The sequence below is a fragment of the Delphinapterus leucas genome, chromosome 19 (assembly GCF_059928025.1).
Source record: "Delphinapterus leucas isolate spDelLeu-1000000601 "Yukka" chromosome 19, BTC_Dleu_Yukka2, whole genome shotgun sequence".
Classification (NCBI taxonomy): domain Eukaryota; kingdom Metazoa; phylum Chordata; class Mammalia; order Artiodactyla; family Monodontidae; genus Delphinapterus; species Delphinapterus leucas.
The window spans coordinates 27,118,989-27,140,548 of record NC_143147.1 but is presented as its reverse complement, the minus strand read 5'-3'; the positions used below and the strand labels follow the sequence as shown (position 1 = coordinate 27,140,548).

The following is a 21,560-nucleotide window of genomic DNA, read 5'->3' as shown; positions in this document are numbered from 1 at the left end:
CTGTCGGAAGCTGAGGCGGTGGCGGCCACAGCCTCTCCCCCCTCCTCGGAGAGCCGGTCCGGGGGCGGGGCAGGGGGCCGAGATGCCAGGAAAGAGGGGGAGGTGAAGCTGGGCCGGCAGAACCCCGGGGTTCCTTGGAGGCAGGGAGTGGAGACGGTCTTAGAGACAGGAGGAGCCGAGGCAAAGCCGCATATCTCGCATGTCTCGGGATTCAGAGGAGGAGGGACAAGGAGGAAACTCCACTGAATGGAACTCTGGATGGTGGGAGAGGTTGGGCTTAGATAGATGGAATGGCAGATGCCCCGAGAATGGAGAAAGGGACACTACTGCCCAGGATGGAGGACAGAACTGGATGAGGAAGGTGGCGGGAATAACTGAAGAGATAGCAGTGGTGGTGAGGTCTATCCTGGGGTGAAATCCGTCCTCCTTAATGTCTCTGCCTTTTGTGAGACAAGTTCGTCAGTCCCTGGTCTCCATACCTTTCTACTTTACACGTTTTTTCAGCAAATATATTACCCCATCCCGATTGACTCCTAAGAGAAAAGACCATAAGAACTGGAGGGAGATGGATGCCAGAGGCTGCACCGGAGTGGGAGGGGTGCTGGCCACAGATTTGGAAAGTGGAGAGGCCAGAATGGAACGATCTGTGCCAGGGATGGGGCGGGAGGAGGGTAGGAGAAAGCGGAGGAACCGGCGAGGAGTCCTTCTAGAACGGGCTCTTTGGGCCCAAAGTGCTCAGCCTGTCTCCCAGGTGAGGGGAGAGCAGTCCCCTCCACATCCCGCTGGCCAACAGAAGCACCTTCCAGGTTAGTAGGAACAGCATCTTTAACGGGCCCCGCCTCCCACGCCGTCTAATCCACCCCCCTTCCCTGCAGCCTTGGCCTCTTGCACAGAGGGGTGCAGGATGCAGGCAGGGTCCCTGCAAATCAGTGCCAACGTCCTGAGCAGCGAAGCTGCACCCTCCCCCACACGGAACTTTTGGCCACTCAGAAAAGAGTGGGGCATCGCCCGGCCTTGAGCACCTGGCCCAGCTCTTCCAGCAACCCTAGGCAGCAGGCGCCCGCATTCTCGGCTCGCGCCAGATAGAGCGTGTGCAGCCGCTCACAGGCCCAGTAGAACAAGGTCCACAGGAGGTAGGGCGCCGCGACCCTAGTCCTAGCCACCAGAGGGCGCAGCAGCGCCTGGTCCGCCGCGTGGGCTTGCAACAGGGGAATGGGTATGCGAGTCTTGAGCGCCAGCTCTTGGCGGGCGAAGCAGAGCTGCCAACCGGAGGCATCCGGCTGCTCTGTGCCGCTCCCGCCGCCGCCGGGCACCAGGTAGAAAGAAGACGACTCTGAGGCCAGCGGGCCAGCCCACGAGTGGCTCTGAGCCCCCTGGGGCCAGCCGGCCATGGACACCATGGGGATCAATCGAAAAACAGGAGGCGGCGCGGGGGCCCGGGCGTAGCCAGGAGGATATTGGTGACACCCGTGTAGCGGGCTGCGTGGACCATGCGCGGGGCACCCTGAACCAGTAACGGGGACTCAGCAACCGCAGCCAACAAAACAAAGAACCAGACACCGACCTGGGCGACGCTCAATATGGGCCATGCCTCCAGAGCCTCCAAGGGTTCTGGCACTGGGCTAACGTCGGTTGCTTTGGTGACGTCCACATTCGTTTTTTTCAGTGGTGAGGGAAAGTCAACATAGGTTACATTTGTTGAGGCAACTCTGGCACTGAAACATTACTAGGTGAGTTTTCCAAAGGCTCGTGTGCTTCAGGCTCAGTGAGGTGTAGGTGGTCCATGGAGATTTGTGGATCCTTGGGAGATTCTTTGCTTCGGGCTGGGTGGATCGAATCACCTCCTCCTGGGACTGTGGGTCCTAGGCAGTCCTGCCATGCCTCCCCGACCAAGGTTCCACGGAGCTGCTCTGGGAGGAAGAGCCATGTGTAACAGGATCCCACGTCTGGTTGCAGCTCCTGCCCAGTGCCATCTAGACAAAGCATGGGCACCAGGAGTGTGAAGCTGGCCTCGTAGTGAGGTCCCCGAGCGTAGGGACCAAGAGGCGCATGCCCCAGATCCAGGGAACCCTCGCGAAGCCCACAACGAAGCAGCAGGACCTCTGCATGAGGAGGAAAGCAAGGGTCCCGGTGGTGAACGAGACCTAAGGAAAGTTAAGGGATTGTAAAGTCGTGATCCAGAGCCGGGGCGGGGTGAGACAGAGCTGAGAGCTGCAAGTTCCCGAAGTTTGGGAGGGTGACTTACCAAGCAAGACAAAACAAAGTCCTTGGCCTGGAAGAGATTTGGTCCTGGCTTGGGGCCTTCACTCCAGCTTGCCTGCACACCCAGGTCCTGGATCAGCTGGGTTAGTTCCTGCAGCTTGCCTGCACAACCAGCTCCTGGATTAGCTGTATTAGTTCCTGAACCCAGCTCCTGGATCAGCTGGGTTAGTTCCTTCTCTGCATCGACGGAGCAGAACTCAATGTCCGTGAGCGGCCGGGCTGGGGCTGGGGGCTGTGGGCCCCACCAGGGAGCACTACCGCAGAAGCCATATGGCTCTGTCGATTGGGGGCTAGGAAATACACAGACGGGAGGAAGCCAAGACGGGCCGTACCTTTTGCTGCAGAAAACTGACCCCAGTTCTTATCTCTTCCAGAGGCCAAGAGGGTTCCCAAGACACAGTCCGTCAATGGGTCTGCAGTTGAAGGGCCCTAAATTTAGTCTTGAAAGAGAACAAATAAATACCTCCTCCGTCCTTGCCCTTTTATCATATGCTAGTCCCCACTCCCATGGAATGGTTCACCTGACTCAGCAGGTAGAAAGTAACTGTTTGGGCCCTCCTAACGAATGCAGTAACCTCCTTTGATGCACCTTGTCTACGTCCCCCTTACCTCTTTTCAGAAGAGACTAGTGGTTTGCAACTTCCCTCTTAGGTTAGCTACAAAGGCTGGGAAGAGAATGGATAGGAAGATTGAACAGGTAACTACTTCCTACTGCCTGTAAGGCCACACCCCTAAATTATAACCACGCCCCTTTCTGGAGACTGTCGGGATGGTTCCGGACCAGCCCGGCCTCCAGTCAGAGTTGTCACTCCTTTCGCTCTGCAGAGATCTCGCGGCTATCCTGGGAGTTGTAGTTTGTCTTCAAAGCTAACAGGGCGTTGGGCCACGCCCCCACATCCTTCCCTGTTCCGTTGAAGTAGTGCCTGATGGAAGTTGTAGTTTCTATGGAGATACGCTATTCTGTGTCTTTATGATAAACTATTCTGTGTCTTTACAAGGCCAGGTGAACCGCACGAACACTCCTTGGGTTTAGAACACAGGCCTAGTAGGATGGATCTGAAAAGCAAACAATAATGAGTGACATACTCTAGGGCATGCGGAGAAATAAGGGACTCTATATCTCACTTGGGAGTAGAGGAGCCCTGGTCATTTAAATCTAGAATGGTTCTTGCATGCAATTATAACTTCACTTTAGAGATGAGACCGCAAGCCTAGAAAGGTTGCACATGACTTGTCCAAGGTCAGAGCTCAGCCAGAGAGCTGTTGGAAATGGGCTCTCCAGCTGGGACATATCTCCTTGGAATCGGTGGTGGTAACGTTAGACAAGAACACACCGATAGTGTGCATGTAGTGACCCAGGGCTGGACATCTGACTCAGGGAAGGGACATGTTAGTGTTGCCGACCTCAGACACACAAGTGGCGGCAGGGAAAACACTTTGGATTCTCGCAGCTTATGTGTGTATACAGAAGAGTTATCAGGACTGAAAATCAAGTCCAGAGGAAACACCAGCTGGGCTAGTGCAGGGCAATGAAAACTTATCAGGGGAAGGAAATGGCTTTCAGCGACCAGTGCTCTCATGGACACAGCTAACGTCCAGGATGAAACTAGGAGCCAGAATAATAGGACAGAAAGATAGGACACCAGGGACACGCTCACAGATTAGACCAATGCATACTGGACCAGGAATTCTTACATGCCTTTTTTCCAGGGTTCTGTCTCCACAGTGAACTAGGCCTAAGTCCATGGGCAAGAAAATTAAGTGGAGACACCTTGAAAAATTTAGAGGCCTATGAAGGAGGGGACCCTCACAATCCAGGGCTCAAGTTGGGCAGCCTAAAACACAAGTTTTCCTAGTCACTGACAAAGAGAGGTCTTCTCGGTCAGTAACCAAGAGCCCTAAACACAGCCCAGAACGAGGGAGGCAAGTTTCCATACATCTGGTCGTGACCCAAGAGACCAGATGAGGAAAACTGAAGCCTGGGCTCTTTCTCACAGTCTGGGGAAATCAGGCATTGGCTGTCCACCCCCACATCTTACCTCCTCCCCAGAGGGTGGCTTCTGAGCCACCCTAAAAAGAGCTAAGTTCTCTGGGCTCTGGGGGAGCTTTAAGATGCTGGAGGTGGGTGACAGGGAAAGGAAAATTGCTCTAAACTCTAAAGCACTGCTCTCCAATAGCATTTTCCATGATGATGGAAATGTTCTAAACCTGTGCCATCCAATAGAGTAGCCGCTGGCTCCATGTGCCTACTGAGCACTTAAAAGGTCATGGCACTGAGGAAGAGAATTTTATTTTTTTGGCCAAACCATGAAGCTTGCGGGGTCTGAGTTCCCCGACAAGAGATGGAACCCCAGCCACAGCAGTGAAAGCGCCAGGTCCCAACACCTGGACCGCCAGGGAACAGAATTGGATGCCAGGGAAATTCCGTTCCCTGAGGAAGAGAATTTTTAACTTAATTTTTAACAGAATTAATTTTCCTTAATTTTAACTAATTTACATTCTATAGGCATTTGCCTAGTGGCTACTGTAATTGACAATGAAGCTCTAGGGCCTTGGGGATGACAGATTCAGCGAGACAGCGATGGAGGGAAAGCAGGGATAGCTTAGGTCCTCATCAGGCCCTGTGGGATGGGGCTGGGGTGGATGTCCTCAAACAACCACAGAACACTTCTCTTGTCTCTTTATTCCTCATGCATATCTGTCCCCTCTTTTGCTAAGTTGCTCATCACACACTGGTATCCCCACTCCTTGATGGTCTCCGGTGAGTTGTTGGATGTCTCTCGGTGAAGGCGCCTGGGAGACAGAGCTTCTCACTTGTCCCTGCCTGCTCTGAACTGTCTCTGGCGAGCGTCAAAGACCACATGTCCGAGCCGGGTGCCTGACCCAGGACAGTAGGGCTTCCAGCTGGTTTTGGGAGGCATAGACATCTGGCGATAGTTCTGGCAGGCTGGAGGAACTGTATCCATGGGGTGGTACACCCGTTCTTGGCTGCCTACTCGCTGGGAGGGTGATTGCAGCACAATCAGCACAGGTACCTCTGAGAAGGTTAGCAGGTCATTGAAGGCCACCTGAGCCTTGGGAGAGCAGGAGTTCTGACTGGGTGGAATAGAAGTCCATGGTATGTGCTGCCCTGCATCCTTGTGGAGGCCAGGATTTGGGATAAGGCATGAGTTGTTATGGAGGCCTGATCTCTGGGATAAGCCAGAGAATTGAGTAAGGGCTGGACCCTTATTGGAGCCAGGATGCTTGTGGCAGCCTGGATCTTGAGCAAGGCCTGTGTTCTTGGGGAGGCCTGGGTCTTGGATAAGGCCTGGACTGTTGTGGATGCCTGAGTTTGTGGTAAGGCCTGGGTTTCTGGAAACTCTGCAGACTTTGGAAGGGCCTGGGGTCCTTGGGAGGACAGAGCCTTGGTTGAGGCCTAGACTCTCATGAAGTTCAGGGGGTTGGGCCTGGCTTGGGATATGGGAAGTAGTGGATAACTGGGGAGGGATGGGGCCCTGGGAAGAGAGGACGGACTGAGAAGACTTGGAGGTTGGGGGAAAGGTGGGGGGTTGTATTAAGGTGGAGGGCTTCTGGTGGTTGCTGTGTTGATGAAGGACCCAGGATCTGGGAGAAACAAGCGGTAGATAAAGAGTGCATGGTGGAGGCATGTTGCATGGTGAGTTCTGGGCACTGTTTGGAGAATGGAAGCAAGGTTGAGAAGGTACAGCATCCTTGGAGTACGGGAATCTGGGGTAGACTGGAGTCTGGGGGTCCGTGTTTCTCTTCTCAGATCTGCAAGGAAGGAAGCTGCAGTAAGGGAAGGTCTTGGACTGTACAAATTTGTCTTTGGCATCATTTGAGATCTTCCATTCCATATTCCCCAACTCCAGGTAACCCAGTATGGATGCTGTGGAGGGCTTAGCACTGTCCCCAATAAATTGCTTGAGTGTTTGTTCAGCTGTACCAGAGCTCACCAGACCATGCCCCTCTTGGGGCCTGGAGAGGGTACCCAAGTCCTTTCTGGAATACCCAGAGTTCTGAGGGGGACACACATGGAATCACTTCTGCTTTACCCTGCGGGCATCGCAGACCACACGGCCGGAGGAGAGGCCTTGGCTGAAGGCAGACATGGTAGAGAGAATAGTATCTAGGATGTGGGTAGTGGTGGTGGAAGGGACTGGAGTGGTCCTCAGGGACATGACCAGCCCTGGGACGGAGGTTGTGGCAGAGATCGGGACAGGGGCCGGTGTAGGCGCTAGGGCAGGAGTAGTAGCATGGGCAGAAGGTGGGGGAGGGCCCAGAGTGCTGGCATGGGTATAGGTCAGATGAGCATGGGTCAGGGTGCAGACAGAAGTGTGGCCCAGGGACTGGGCTGAGGCACATGTGGGGGCCTGGGCTTGGGCCCGGGCTGGTGTATGGGCTGAGGTATGCTCAGGGCCATGGACCTGGGCAGGGCTGTGCTCAGGGCTGAGGGCTGGTGAGGGGGTCTGGGCCTTCGGGCTGGTGTGCGCAGGGGCGTGGCACGTGGAGCAAGTCTGGGTCTGAGGTGCGTCCTGCTCAGACGGGTGGGTGGAGGAGAAGGTGTGGGCTTTGGCAGGAGTGTTCCCAGTGGGGTGCACTAGGGAGAAAGCCTGGGCCCAGGCAGAAGTGTGCTCATGGGCGTGGTCTCGGGAGCAGGTCTCTGACGGGGTGGGGGTGCTCAGTGGGGAGGGCTGAGGAGAAGGTCTACGCCTTAGCAGGTGTATGCGCAGTGGCCTGAACTGGGGGGCGGGTCTAGGCCCGGGCTGGGGCCTGAGCTGTGTCAGAGTGTGGGGTCTTAGTCTTGCTCTCTTGGGGCAGGTGGAGTGGAACCACGTCCACCTTGCTCATCCTGCGTAGCTTGGAAGATGTCTCTTACCTGGAGTAAAAGTTGGCTTGGGACTTTAAGGCTGTGACAGGAGGGGCCTTCCCAGTTCCCACTACCCGCTCCTTCCACAGTCTCCGTGGAGCCTCCGTGGAAGCCCCAGCCCGTCCACACTGAGGCGGCATCCAGCAGCACTTAGAAGCCTTCTCATCTTTTTTGTCTGCTTTCCAGGAGTCAAGGTGGTTTGTGTGCCCGAGCAGGAAGCGTGGGCGATGGCGGAAGCGGGAAGAAACCCTTGAGCACAGGTTCTTGGGATCCACGGAGCAGCGCCCGTGCATGCGATGGCTGCCTACACCGCTGGCTTGCTTGTCTGCGGGGAAAGGCGAGATGGGTCAGGTCCTGGGTGCCTGAGGGGCTGAGAATCAAGGCAGGGATAGAAGAAAGGGGACAGGCCCACATCCCCTGAGCTCACGCTGGCGCCCACTCACCTTTGGGGAAAAGATGATTGAAAAGTGCCCGCAAAAATCTCTTCAGATGCCTCCAGAGCTGAGGAAAGAAGGGGAGGGGGGAGGCCGGGAGCAGGGTGAGCCCTGAAATCCAACCCTTGTGCGGCCACACCCCAGCAGCCCTCCCACCTCAGCCCCTTCAAGGCCCCAGGGCTCCCCCAGCCCCGCTGCCCAGATCCTGCCCTTACCATAGTCACCACGTGGATCCCCGCGATGAGGAAGATCAAGCTGACCAGGAGCAGAAGAACTGAGTCTTCTTGCTCCTGGCATTTCCTGGGGATGGGGCCAGGGAACGGCTCGGCTCCATAGTAGGTTCGCTCACCCATGGCCAGGGCTCCCAGGACTGCCTGGGGCCCCTGCCCTCCACTTTTAACTGGGAGAGAGGCTGGGTCATAATGGGGCATGTAGTGAGGTCACAGTGAGGGAGGGTGACTCCCTGGTAACCAGAGTGGCATTCCCTGGTAACCAGGGTGAGGTAAGCTGAGCCTGGACAGTCAAACAGGGCCCGTAGGCTGGCACACCTATCCTCGAGCAGTCAATCATTCGTTCACCACCCGCTGACTCACTTGTTCAAATGACACATTCCATCTATGGCCCCTCCTGAGACTAGGAAGACCTTGGCCTCAGAGCCCTGTGCAAGGCCTGGCTGGAGTCCAGAGCCTCAGCCTTCTTCATGCCCTTCACTTGGCGTGGAGCTGGACCTGCCCAGATGTGGAACCCCCCAGTTTGGAAGCAGCTTCTTGTACGAGGCTCTTTGGGGACAGGGACAGCTGAGACACAGAGGAGGTGCCCAGAGACCAGTGGTTTGGAGTCTGCAGCTGCAGACCTACTTAGTGCATGGTATAGGACCAAGAGGGGCCTGCTGGCAGGACTGTGGCCACTAAACCAAGGGGACCCTCAGGCCAAGAAGGGGACACTGGCTTCTTATTGCAGGAAGCCAAGGGCAGGGACCCAGGCTGGTAGAAGGAGTGGTGCTTCCAAGCCACAGACCACCAGTGTTTCCTGGACTCTGGCACACCTTATTCCTCTCTCCATTCCCTGCTGCCCCCGCTCCCACCCCCGGCCCCATTTGCTACTTGTCAGTTCATTTGCCCAGTCTGGCACCCATGAAGTGAGGGCCTCGAGGCCGAGGTGGACGGTAACAGCGAGTTGTCCCGCACTTGGCTCTCCTGCACTTGCCGCTTCAGCTCCAGGCTGTCATGCACCTGGTAGTTGGCAATGCCCCGCGGGTTCCTCCCGAGTGGCATGAAGGTGGGTGGGGGTGGAGGGTGCTCGGTAGCCTGGACGACAGGCAGGGGCTGGGAGGTGCGGAGGAACAGCGCTGAGCTGGGAGCTGGGGCCCGCTGGTACGAGGCCTCGGCCAGCACCGTGAGGGAGGTGGAGGTGGCCAGAGGGCGCCGCACGGGCAGAATCTCGGCCCATTCGGCCGCCCGGCGCCGCACCTCGTGGGTATCCCGAGAGAAGGTCAAGTGTCCCGTGGAGAGGTGCAGCCTGCGGTTGGGTTGGCTGTGAGCACAGCTTTGGAGGCTCCGTCCATGGGCCGGTGGGGGGCTCTGTCCATGGGCCGCTGTGGAGCCCCGAGGCACCAGAACGGATGGAGTCTCAGAGCCCTCCAGGCCAGGCCGCCGCTGATCCCAGGAGTCATACGGGATCTGACCACTTGAGGGGTAAGTGCTGTTACCCCAGGGACCCACAAGTGTTTAGGGGGCAGCCGTCGGGGAGGTGGTGGAGATGAGGTCCACTGGTCAGCCTCCACATTGCCCCAGATATGGGATGGTGAGCAGGGGGCCCCGAAGGACTGAAGCCTTAGCTCGGACTTGGCCTCCACACGCTTGGCCATATGGCACAGCTCGGGCAACTGGTAGAGACAGGGTAGTGGCAGGCTGGCCAGGATCCCACCCTCACAGCCCCAGAGGCCCATGTTGGAAGGCAGGCCCATCTGCAGGTAGAGCCCCCTCCAGCACCCCCACGGGCACTTGTGTTGTGGGAAGGAAAGATCCTCCTCCTCCTCCAGGTAGAAGTCCAGGTCCTCCCGATCAAAGGAGGGCATCGGTCACAGCTGTGACATCCCGTGGCTGCGATGTGGCCTACGGAAGCCTGAGCAGCTGTAGGGGAATTGTCTGCAGTTCTTCGGCCTCCACTGGTGTCTGCAGGGGTGGCGGCTGCAGCTGCGGCTAAGGTTGCGGAGATGATGCTAGGAGGACAGGGAGTAGCAAGTGGGCTGGGACATCTTCACTTCCACAGGGTCCAGGGTGCAGTGGATGTGGACGTCTTGGGCCTTGGCTGGAGGATGTTTGGGGGAACTTTCACAAACCTGTGAGTTTTCATCTGGTGGAGGCAAGAGTCTGTGAGGGCAGGGCAACTGTCTGAAGAGTTCAGGGTTGGGAACCTGGGGGCCTGGGTTTCTAGGGCCCTGGGAGTAGCGGGGTTGTAGTGCTCCTTACCTGTCTTCCGTACTTACTTTTCTGATTAATCCAATAGATGGTCTTCTCTAAGGCATTCTGGAGCCCATGCCATACCTGGGGTGGGGTGGGGTGGGGTGGGTGAAAATGAGGTCCAGGCTCTCTACCCACACCCCCCGTCCCAGCCAAGACCGTTCCTGCAGATGGAGGTGCAGGCTGCAGCTGGTTCCCACCCTCAGCACTCTTCACCCCTTCTGGTGGTCCCCAACCATCACTGACCGTAGTTGCCATGCTGATCCCAATGCTGAAAAGAACAACAAGGCCCAGCAGCAGGAGTAGGAAGTCCTCCGCATTCTGGGTACTTTCTTGGTATTGATGGCAGCACACCAGGTTGTCATACCAGAGCCGGTTCTCCATGGTGGTGGAGTCCTAGGGCCACCTGGGTCGTGGGCCGCCACCCCCCACCACCGGCCCTGACCCACAGTGCACTCATGCCAGGACCTGCAGACACCCACCAACAGGTGAGGGAGTATGGTCATAATGAGACACGTTGCAGGGAGTCACAACGTCGTGGTGGCCAATCTTTCATCCACTCAGCTGGCCCTTTATGTGGCCATCTCTGCCCTCGGCTCCCGTTACATGGAGCCTAGCCCCAGAGTTCAGTCTGTCCTTCTGTCTCCATGGGGCCTTGCTTAACTTGATTTGCAAGCATGGTTGCTACAGGTGAGAGACAGTCTTCATAGGGACTGAATCATGCATAAAGGATTTCCTCCATTTCATTGTTCGAGACATTATGGCAGCTTATGTAGCCTGTTGGGATTCTTCGAACTAGCCTGTACTTCTTTAAAAGTTTCAAAAGAAGCCAGAAATCCAAATTTCTCTGTGAAATATCCACATTTCAGAAGTAGCAAACCAATTCAAACTTTAAATTCTGCTGGACAACAACATGGGCCAAACAAAACACACCAGTTTGTAACCTCTAATGTATACTGTATAATGCTTCTGTTCTCATCTTCTCATATGATCCTCACACTAAGGAGCAGATACTATTATTAGTTGTATTTTACAGATGGGGAAACTGAGGCACAGGGCAGTTTAGTATCTTGTCCAATGTTTGAGCACCAAAGCTGGAACTTGAGGTTTTTACAGTGTGCTTTTTTAGCCTCATTACAAATGCATCCTTTTAGAAATAACCTTTTTTTATCCTAAAGATATTATATATTACAAAATACAATAAACTACAGAAAGGTGAAAACAAATAAAAAACGACCACTGGTCCCAACATGCAAACATAAACACTGTTACTTAGTGTATTTCCTTACAGAAAAAAACAAGTCCCTGTTCATTCAACCAGAGGTACCGGCTGTATAGGTTAGGATCTCTGCTAGGTGCTGAGGATATTGCAGTGAACAGACATAGTTCCTGCCCTCAGAAGGCTTACAATCTAGTTCTTGTTCTTTGTTCCATTCATTGCCAACCTAGATGTGAATATCCAATGGAGCTTCTTCAAGAAGCCAAAGAGTAAATAAGTGGATAGTGCATTTCAGGTGGGCCCAAGGCCCCCATCTGCCCAGTCCCACTTGGGCTTCCTCCCTAGATACGAAATGATGAGAGGATTGGACTCCTAGTGAAGGAGTTAAGATGCAGAAAGGGATAGGACTTGAGAGTCCTACCAAACTCTCAATTCAACTGGCCAAGGACCTCGGTCTCGGCCCTCTCGTCCTCAAGGAAAGGGGTCGGGAGGGGGCAAGTGGTACGTGGCGGCCTGAAAGATGATGAGGGTCCCGACGCTCGTGAAGATGATGAAGGTCCACAGGAAGAGGCGGTCCACCACCATGGCCACAAACTGCCAGTCCTCCTTCAGCTGGGGGTAGGAAGAGGAAACTGTTCCTGAGCTCCAGACTCCCAGCGCAGGCGGCCCCAAGGCCCTGTACGGCACCCAGGTGCTCCTACCACGGTTTGAGACAAGGGCGGCCCCACAGAATAGCAGAGAGAGAAACTGCGGGTGAGTAAAGAACAAGAGGGAAACCAGGGGGTGGGACCAAGTGAGGCAAACTTCCAATCAGAAATCAAATCGAGTGCTGGGGGCGGAGCCTACGTTTGTGGGTGGAGCCAAGGCCACCCAGGCCTTGCCTTGGCCCACCCTCTTTGGACTCACTGCGTCGTGGTCCTCCTGTTCCTGCAGCTGTTGAGCGATGTAGCTGACTGAGGAAACAACCTCCCGTAGCTCGGGAGGCAGGCCCACAGCCCGGTGTGGACCATCGGTAAATCGCCACAGGTCCGGGGCAGGCAGTTCAGGCTGCAACCTAGAAGAGGCGAGTCTGTGTGGCCAAGACCAGGGCACAAAGACGGCCTGAGCGGGTGCACTAGGCCCCGCCCCAACTCCCTCCTCCAACGCCCATCCAGGTTTCAAAACGCGAGAGTGCCCTTCAGGTTCTCTCCGAGAGCGGCGACCTCTCTAGCCTTCAGCAATTCCTCCTATTCCCTTATGCTTTAGTTCCCACCTCCGTGCAAAGTGGGCAACAGAAGGGATACTACAAGTCCCATGATGCTCAACCACGACATCCTCCCGGAGCTTAGGACACCTGCCTCCGCACAGTCTCCTGGGAACTGTAGTTCTCCCTCTCCCTTCTACGTGGGCGATGGGGAGTAGATACTACCTGTTGGGTTTGGGGAAGAGAAAATCATTTGGTGGCTTGCGGATGAAATATACACCTGTTCCTCGACCCCAGCCACTTCCTGGAGAATCCCTGAGAGGTATAGGAGGTGGCTCCGGTTTCTGGTCTCTCTCAGGATTGGGTCTCTTCAGACCCAGATACGGAGGGAGTTTGTGGATAAGATCTGCAGAGTAGAAGAAGAGGCGTATTGGAGGGGGCTCTTATGCTCTCAGACCAGAAGGGAAGCCGCCAACCACCCCCACGGCACGTGCCCATTCCTGCGCATGCGTGCATGTGTCCCACAGATGAAATGCAACTACACAGCCCAAGTGTTCTTAAGTGGGTTAGGAGGCATCCTGACTGGAAAGAAAAGTTCTGAGGGCTTCCACCCTGATAGTACCTAACCCTTAGAATGCTCCCTGGGACCCACGATGGGCAGTATTGAGGAAGACAGTCTGGGATCTACGCAACGTCAATGATGGGAAGATAAAATTAATTAGGCAACATTTCAACACCCAAAGACCTTGGCACTTTGACACTCTACTGGCAGTTGTAGTTCTCGCTCAGGTCTGTGAAAGGGAAGGTTGAGGTTGGTGGGAGGGAGGAGCGATACGTGGACAAAAAGCCAAATACTAGGATTGAGAGTTAACACAGGTTGGAGAGGAGATCTTCTTACCTGACGGACCCAAAGAGGCATTTGTTGGGTGTGGGGTGAGCGATGGTTCAGGTTGAGGTCTACGACGCTAAGGATGACTGAGAAGGTGATGAGGACCATGGTAAACATGAGGTATTTGATAATCATGGGGACAGACAGGGAGGTCTCAGGCACCTTGTCTGCCGGCAGCAGCAGGAACACAGGAAGGGTCAGCAGGGCAAAGGTCGAGAGCCCCATCTTCCCTCCTTGGGGGACAGAGGGGAAGGCGGAAGTATTAGGCTTTGCCAGAAAGCAATCTCCCTGGCATAATCAGTGACCGTGTTTCCAGCCCACTCAAGGACAGGCTTTTGCAAGGGCCAACTGCATGCAAATAACTCCTACATTTATACCTCCAACCTGGACTGATTCCCCTAAATTCCACACTTGTATCCACCTGCCTACTTAACCTCTCCATTTGGGTGTCCACTAGGCATCTCGAAATTCACATGTCCAAAACTTAATTCCCTCACCACCGACTCTCGCCGTAGTCTTCCTCAGTTCACAAATGACAACTCAATCTTTCCTGTGGCTCCGGCCAAATCCCTTTGAGTCATTCTCAGCTCTCCTCTATCTCATCCCATATCCAATCCATACCAAACCCTGTTGGCTCTACCTTCAAAATATATCCTGAAACTGATGACTTATCACATCTACCACTACCATCCTGGCACAAGCCACCATTACCTCAGATCTGAGTTATTATAAAGGCCTCCTCTTTGCTTCATCCTTTGCCCCGCTGCTGACTGTTCTCAACAGAGCAGCCAGATTGACCCCATTAAAATGTAAATCAGATCATAACACTCCAGTGGCTTCCCATCGCCTTTAGCATAAAAGTCCATACTGAAGTCTACAAGGCCTTCCCATTAGTTCTCTGACTACATCTCATACTGTTTTCTCTCTTGTTTACTTCATTCAGTTATTTCTTCATTGGCTATTTCTTGAATATGCAAGGCACACGCCCACCTCAGAGATTTTTGCATTCACTGTTAACTCCTCCTGCTAATTTCTTCCCCCAGATATCTACCAGGGTCATTCTCTCACTTCCTTCAAGTCTTTGTTCGACTATTAATCAAACATTCCCTTTTTAGTGAGGCATTCACTGACCATCCTATTTTTATATTGCAACCCCTGTGATAAACCGTAGTGGAGAAGCATATGAAAAAATATATATATCTGTAAATGAGTTGCTTTGCTGTACAGCAGAAATGAAACACAACATTGTTAATCAACTATTTTCAATAAAACTGTTTAAATAAATAAATAAATTGCAACCCCTAGCCCCATTCTCATCCTCCCCAAACACTTTTCCCATTTTTCCTTCTTAGGGATTGACCTCTCCTTATATACTATCTAGGAATTCCCTGGTGGCACAGTGGTTAGGAATCCGCCTGTCAATGCAGGGGACGTGGGTTCGAGCCGAAACCTGGGATGACCCCACATACCTCGGAGCAGCTAAGCCCGTGTGCCAAAACTACTGAGCCTGTGCTCTAGAGCCCGCCAGCCACAACTACTGAGCCCACGTGCCACAACTACTGAAGCCCATGCGCCTAGATTCTGTGTTCCACAACAAGAGGAGCCACCGCAGTGAGAAGCCCGTGCACTTCAACAAAAGTAGGCCCTGTTCACCACAACTGGAGAAATCCCCCGCACAGCAACAAAGACCCAATGCAGCCTAAATTAATTAATTAATTAATTAAAAAAAATAATACACTATCCAATGCGTTTATTTATTATGTTTGCTGACTGTGTCCCCACTAGAATATAAACTCCATGAGAGCAGGGATTTTTGTCTGTTTCATTCACTGGTGTATTCCCAGCGCCTTGCACATTACCGATGTTCAACAGATATTGTCAAATGAGAGTGGACCAACCCCTGTAGCAAGAACTATATAGCAAATCGAAGGATCTAAAAATGAACCCAAGTATATAAGAATATGCCAGGTGACTGGTTATTACTGTGGCATACAACAGGCACTGAAAACTTCATGGAAGGTATTGAAATAAGTAACTATTATGGTCTGTTCTACTTTAGTCCTGTAATATTGGGTTCCAAGATTTGCCTTGCTCCAGGAAGAAGGAGAAGTTACATGTGGAAGTGTGTTCTAGAGATGCATCACTCTCCTTCCCTAGGCTGAGAGAGGGCTTGATTACAGAGAGAAGGAAAGCGTGTGTTTTTTGTTTGTTTTGTTTGGTTTTGTTTTGTTTTTCAGGCCACAGCAGTGAAAGCCCAGAATCCTAACCAATAGGCTACCAGGGAACGCCCAGGAAAGCATGTTTTGAATGTGAGAGCTTAGGATATCAGTCTCTGAATCAGACTAGTACTAAGCAGGGTTGGAACAGCAACACTGCCTCTCTCTGTGTAATGTCAGGTGAATGACTTAAACTCACTTAGCCTCTGTGAAACGGGCAGACAATTCAGTACTTACCTCACAGAGTTGTGAAGATTAGAACTGAGTTAATATATGTAACACATTATTTGTATTATCTTATAGCAAGTGCTCCAAATTAGAAAAGACTATACCTACACTTACACAAAGCTTACAGAGTACCAGGCATAGTTCTATTAACTCAGTTAATCCTCAAAATAGTCCTGTGTGGGAGGGACAACGACTGTCCTATTTCCACATCAGCACACTAAGAGATTAAGGAATTTGCCCAAGGTTACTCTGTTAGCATATTGTGCTGTCTCCCAGAGAAATGTTGGCTATTATTTCCAAGGGACATAGGAGGTTAAGGGACTAGTAGGCGGCATTTGACAAGCGGGGGGAGGGAGGATGCCAGGAATGGGGAAAGGGAAAGGAAGCGTTAGCTGAGCCTGGGAGTTTGTTGGTCAGAGGAGTGGCAGTTCCAAGGATGAGATCCTAGAATTCTGAAGGGAAGAGTTCAGAAGTTACTGGGTGCAGAGAAGTGAGCAGCAGAGGGTTGGTAGAGCTTGAGGTTGGAGGGGAAATCTGGATGCAGAGGCAAAGGCTCTTCCTGAAAGGAAAACCTGGGTGAGATTGCTGAAGCACAGTTCATGAAGGCTTGAGTTGGCAGGAAAACTTTCCCGGTATTATGGGTGAAGAGCAAGAACCTGAGCTATTGGTAAGAAGGAGTGCTGGGCCCCTTCCCCTCTTACCTGCATCTGGTGGCAGGTAGAAGACGAAGATGGCCAGAAGAGTGATGAGGATGCATGGGGCAATGACATTGACCAGGTAAAAGAGAGGCTTCTGGCGAATGATGAGGTACAAGGTGACTTCTTCACGCTGTCTTTCCCCCCCTCCCCTACGATCCACTGGAGGCTGGATTAGCCAAGAAGGCTTGTGAATAATCTCCCATTGACCATTCTCTTGGGGGGAGTGGGGGGAGAAGAGAAGGTGACACAGATGTGGAACCTGTCTTTGTTGGTGCCAGATACGGCTTTCTTTATTTACTTTTTTTTTTTTTTTTTTGCCTCACTGCGTCATGGCGCTGCTTGTTGGATCCTAGTTCCCCAACGTGGGACTGAACCCGGGCCCTCAGCAGTGAAACTGTGGAGTCCTAATCACTGGAGAGCCAGGGAATTCCCAGATATGGATTTCTCTGCCACATCCTAGAGCAGTGGGTACTGATGTAATAAGGGGCTAGCTATGGTCCCTGGGCTGGACAACCCATCTCTAATAAATTTGAGCAAGTCTCAATTTCCATAACCACAAAATATAGACAGTTATGCCTATCTTGCTGAACCCACAGGGAATCAATGAGGGAGTGTATTTATCAGCCTGTCAGAAACTGGAAATCGTAAAGCCCATGGACATGGGAGCCAAGCCCACTCACCAATAAAGGTGCCTTAATGAATGGGCACTTCCTGCCACTCCTGCCCATCGGGACCCAAGCCGGTCTGCAGACTGACTTCTGAGCTGTCATAGCTATAGGAACTGAACACCATGGTGCAGTTCTGCCAGTCAAAGGGGAAGTAGGTGACCTGGATGGAGTGGAGAGTCACTAGAGCTGCCAGAGAGCTGGTCAGGGCTGGGGGAGTTGGGGAGGTCACAGGGAGACAGGGATCACCAGTGGGAGATCACAGAGAAGTGGAGTCACAGAGGAATAAGAAGGTTATGCGGGGAGGTCATGGACAATGGAGGGGGGCGGTCACTGAGGAAGACTGAAAGTCAATGAAAGTGGACAGAGAAGATGAAACTCAATGGAAAATCAGAAGGGTAAGAGAGACGTGAGGGTCATGTGGATTATGAAGGAGGGATATCTGAGTGAGGGTTTCTAGGAGCGCCTTGAGTTTCCCATGCGGGGCCCGGACACCTGGATGCTGCAGCTGCTGCGATAGATGCCCAGGGGCTGCCAGCGTACGGAGCCCTCGGAGGACACCATGACGTTGATGTCCAGAGCAACGTCAAATTTTCCGTCGTTGCTGCCTGGAAAGAATCTTCTCATCTGGGATCAGGCCCCTCCCTCCGGAGGCCGCGCCCCTCCAGAGGCCCTGCCCCACCTCCCAGACTCTGGGAACATCCTTACTTGTTTAGGAGCACCACGTCTGGTAGCCACACGGATTCCGCAGTGATGCGGAGTGAATCCATGCTCTCTTGCTCCTCAGAGTCCCAGCTCAGCCTGTAGTCAGTCCACTCCTAGGGAAGCAGAGGCTGAGGGGCCGTCTGGGGCTGGAGGCTGGAAGGAGTCTTGGGATGTGCGAAGGAAGCCCGGGAAGGCAATGCAAGGGGGGAGAGCTGCGCAGGCATGGTCTGTGGCTCTGGAGGCCAGGGCTCTGTTTAAGACTCCACCTGCACTCTTTGGGACCCTATCAACTAATTTCCCCTTCTCTCTCATCGGACCCCAATTTCGTCTTTCTGTAAAAACGAGGGAGTTGCATGCTAGTGTCTAAAACAGTGGTTTTCAAACTGTAGTTAACGACCCTTTTCATAGGGCTGGAATGAAATGAGTGGCCCCAAACCAGTGTTCAAAATAATTTAGAATGAAAAATGCATGGAATGCAGCTCCCATATTAAAGATAGGTATTGTTTCCTGAAGCTTCTGTTTCAGTTAAAAATGTGTTTTCTGAGGTCGTGATGCAAAAAAGAAAAAAGAAAAATCTTACCGGCCGGAACATTCGAGGAAGTTGCAAAGGCAACGGGATGCCCGCCCTTTCCCACCCTGCCGGATTCTCCGTACCAGGTCTAAGCAGACCTTTGGGCTCATCACCTCATCCTTCTTGTTCTAGAAGCGAAAATTTTAAAGGATAGATATGATGTCAGTGTAGAGAAATGAGGGGCTCGGTGGGTAAACTCTCTCTAGAAACTCCCCTCTTTCTCTGAGTCGCACCCACTTGGGTTCAAAGCCCACCTCCTATAAACTGCGTTGGCTTAAGTTCTGCCTCTATCTCGTAAACTTCCTGCTGGCCGTACAGTCAGCCAGTGCATTTACCAGTCCCGGGCCCGGCCGGAGTGAATCTCTGCCTGCTGTTGTTTATTGAACCTGTCCGGCACCAAGGTCTGTCCCAGCCTGTGACCCCGCCTCAAGGCCCGCTCTCCGGCCTGTCCATCGGCCCCAGTTCCACTTTGAGATCTGCCAACAGGCCAGTTCACCATCCTGCCCGGCTCAATCCTGGCCCATCCAGCAGCCACGACCGCAGCTTGTCCATTAATCCGATTAAGACCCATCTACTAACTGCCCATCAGACACCCTGCCTGGCCTCGCCTCGGACCCCGCCTCAAGTTGTCCCTGGGTTCCACCCTGCCTAATGCCAGGGCCCCCAGCTGGCTAGTGGGCCAGACCTCAACTCCCTGCGTGCGCCCTCACCAGGCTGATTAATTGCGCTAGGCTGAGACCAATGCTGACCTTAACACAGTCTCCCACCTCCCACACCGGCCTCACCGAGCTATCATAGCTGCAGCAAAGTTTCTGGCAGTGTGGGCATTACGCCTCTGAGCTGCAGGCGCCTGGAGGAGAAAACTGAGTGAAGCGGTGGTGCCCGGGCACAACCTCTGGCCCTGTCACTGCCCCTTTGAGGTCCAGGCTTAATTGGGTCGAACGGAGCCGCCAAAGCCCCCAGCAGCTGCAGGAACAGCAGCAGCAGTGCCCCTGGAGTCATAGCACACCTGCGTCGTTCAGTGAGTCAGCCTGGGTGAGCCGCCAGGACAGCCAGTGCAGGGGATGTGATGAGGCGCCCAGGAATGTGCACCTGTCATTGGGGGGCAGCCGCCAGCCTACCCGCAACGCCCCTGAGACTTGACTCCTCCCTGAACGACTGCCAAAACCTGCTACCCACAGATGGCAGACAACACTTCAATTGTATGAATCGTCTTTAATTGAGAAAGCATGGAGTGGAGACTGGTCCCCTGGGAGCACAGTCTTTTTGGGTACCTAACACCCAGCTGAGGTAAAGCAAGTTCTATTCAGTTAGAAGCTGGAAGGGTGTATGAGGTCTAGAGACCAAGAGGCCCTCACCCTCCTTGGCCTGACATGTAGGGGAGAAGGGTGGGACTTATTGCTGAATTGGTGTCTCCTCATTTGAGGGGGGTCAAAGCTATGTCCCATTTGTCTTTTTTATTCTAGACCCACTACCCTAAAGACCTCAGCTTTAAAGGGGACCTGGAAGGAATTCCTGCTGAGGTAGCCAAGTGTTCATGTCCCCCCAACTCAGGCACAGTTCCAGTCATGCCCTGGTCCTGCCCACTTTCCCATCCTAGCTGCCCTTCTATGAGCCAGTGATTCCTTAGAAAACTCCCCTGTCATTCCTCAGCCTCTGTTCCCTGGAAGGACCCCAGCTGAGTTGCAGGAGCTAGAAAATGCATGTAAAATATAAGTTTAGCATTCAATAGGAAGAATAAGATTTTTGGAAAATTGTCTAGGGAAAACAAGAAGTTCTGGAGGATCCATGAAGAGCTTAGTTCTTTGTGAATCAGAGCTGGGTCCTTAGCAGAGCTCTTGCTTAAGAGGTATCATGAGAGAAGGTGGGAGCGTGGATCTAGAACTCTTACTCTAGACCAATAACATGCCTATATAGGCTCTAGTTCCATCCTAGAGGGAAGTGCTGAGTGTCGGGGTCTATGTCCTAGAGCTGAGATTCAGAAGGAAGTATGGCTCCGTATGTGTTTAGAGCACCACGCTCTGGAACTGGGTGTCTCTGGGGTAAGAAAGTTAAAACGTGTGGTGATTTGAGACTGGCCCAATTCAGGCCAAGACCAACAGCTGGACAGGGCCCAAATCCAGCCTCTCTCTAGATGGAAGCCAGGGGTCCATCTGGGTGAAGGACAGAAGCCTGATGGATCCAGAACAGAGCCTGGCAGCATAGCTGTGTTCCAGCACAGACCCTGGGTGCAGAAATGGCCCTGCCTGGGGTGTTTGGTGTTCCAGAACCTGTCAGGAACAACGCAAAAGGTGGAGTAGCGAAAGAAGGAAATTAATCCTGAGCTGCAGTGGACCTATAAGTCTATGGCTTGGTGGCCATGAAGAGGGCAAAGGGCTCCAGGACGTGGCTGAGCCCGGGGTAGGGAAGATTTACGCCCTGGTTTTGGCAGTTTTGGAACACCGGCGCCATGTCGGGAAAAGGCTTTGTAGGGTGTGAGTGTGGAAGGAAAGAAGTGATCAGCCAGGACCATTGTCAGACTTCCTCCTCTCTGAACCCTTTCACGGGCCCAAGGATCTAAGGATCTCAGCAGCCCCGGAAGTCATGGCCGGCCCCTAGTCTCCCTCAGGGTAGAGCACCTGGAGGGACGTGGCTGCTCAGGACATGAGTGTGGCAGCAGGGGTGACAGCAGGGCCAGAAACAGGGCTGGGAGAGAGGCTCTGGTGGTGATGAGGGCAGGGAGCCTCCAGTCCGGGGACTACATGGCAGGGGGCAGGTTGACTGGAAGGGGAGGTCTCAGGGACACTGTGGAGAGAAGGCTCCCAGTACACAGCCACTGTGAAGGGGAGAGAGAGGAGCAGGAAGGAGAGTTAGGCACCAAGAGAGCTCTGAAAGGGCTCCCTTCCCCTACACTCCTCCTCTGGGAACCCACAGAAGGAGAGCTTCCCAAACCTCCAAAGGCCAAAGCCTTCCTGGCTTGACCTGTCATAGCATGTGTCCTCTTACAACACTTATAGGCCCTTAGCTGTGTGTCCCTAAATGTCCATGTCAAGGTCAATACCGTCCCATGTGGTCCACCTCTTCCCTGGGGGTCCATACTCACCCTCCATGAGCTTGGGCACAAACTGGGCGGCTGCCTTGGTCTTCTTGACTCAATTTCCCTTCATGACTCGGCCCTC

At 53.4% G+C, this 21,560-nt stretch overlaps 1 protein-coding gene and 3 pseudogenes across 1 annotated transcript; all 4 read right to left on the bottom strand.

Annotated features, from left to right (window-relative positions):
• Positions 1 to 596: 596 nt before the first annotated feature.
• LOC149744887 (transmembrane protein 102 pseudogene) lies at positions 597 to 2,148 on the bottom strand (annotated as a pseudogene).
• A 1,055-nt stretch (positions 2,149 to 3,203) lies between these two features.
• On the bottom strand, positions 3,204 to 7,919 carry LOC149744886 (uncharacterized protein SPEM3-like; annotated as a pseudogene).
• Positions 7,920 to 8,672: 753 nt separating this feature from the next.
• Positions 8,673 to 10,814, bottom strand: LOC149744885 (uncharacterized protein SPEM2-like; annotated as a pseudogene).
• Positions 10,815 to 11,718: 904 nt separating this feature from the next.
• Positions 11,719 to 17,753, bottom strand: LOC149744884 (acetylcholine receptor subunit beta-like). The gene is made up of 6 exons (XM_089901782.1): positions 17,622 to 17,753; positions 17,170 to 17,289; positions 16,465 to 16,627; positions 13,329 to 13,552; positions 12,154 to 12,294; positions 11,719 to 11,859 (listed from the first exon to the last, which is right to left on the bottom strand). Exons 1-6 carry the CDS (start codon positions 17,751 to 17,753, stop codon positions 11,719 to 11,721), a joined length of 921 nt encoding a protein of 306 aa, XP_089757908.1.
• Between the last annotated feature and the right edge of the window lie 3,807 nt (positions 17,754 to 21,560).

Bases quoted from the DNA above. Each gene is read 5' to 3' on its own strand.
- LOC149744884 (XM_089901782.1), bottom strand. From the start codon at position 17,753: ATGAGAAGATTCTTTCCAGGCAGCAACGACGGAAAATTTGACGTTGCT. The intron at 17,290-17,621 runs GTGTCCGGGCCC...CACTCCATCCAG, and splicing joins GCAGCAGCTGCAGCATCCAG to GTCACCTACTTCCCCTTTGA. The intron at 12,295-13,328 runs GTAAGAAGATCT...TCTAGGTTGCAG, and splicing joins TGCCTCTTTGGGTCCGTCAG to CCTGAACTGCCTGCCCCGGA.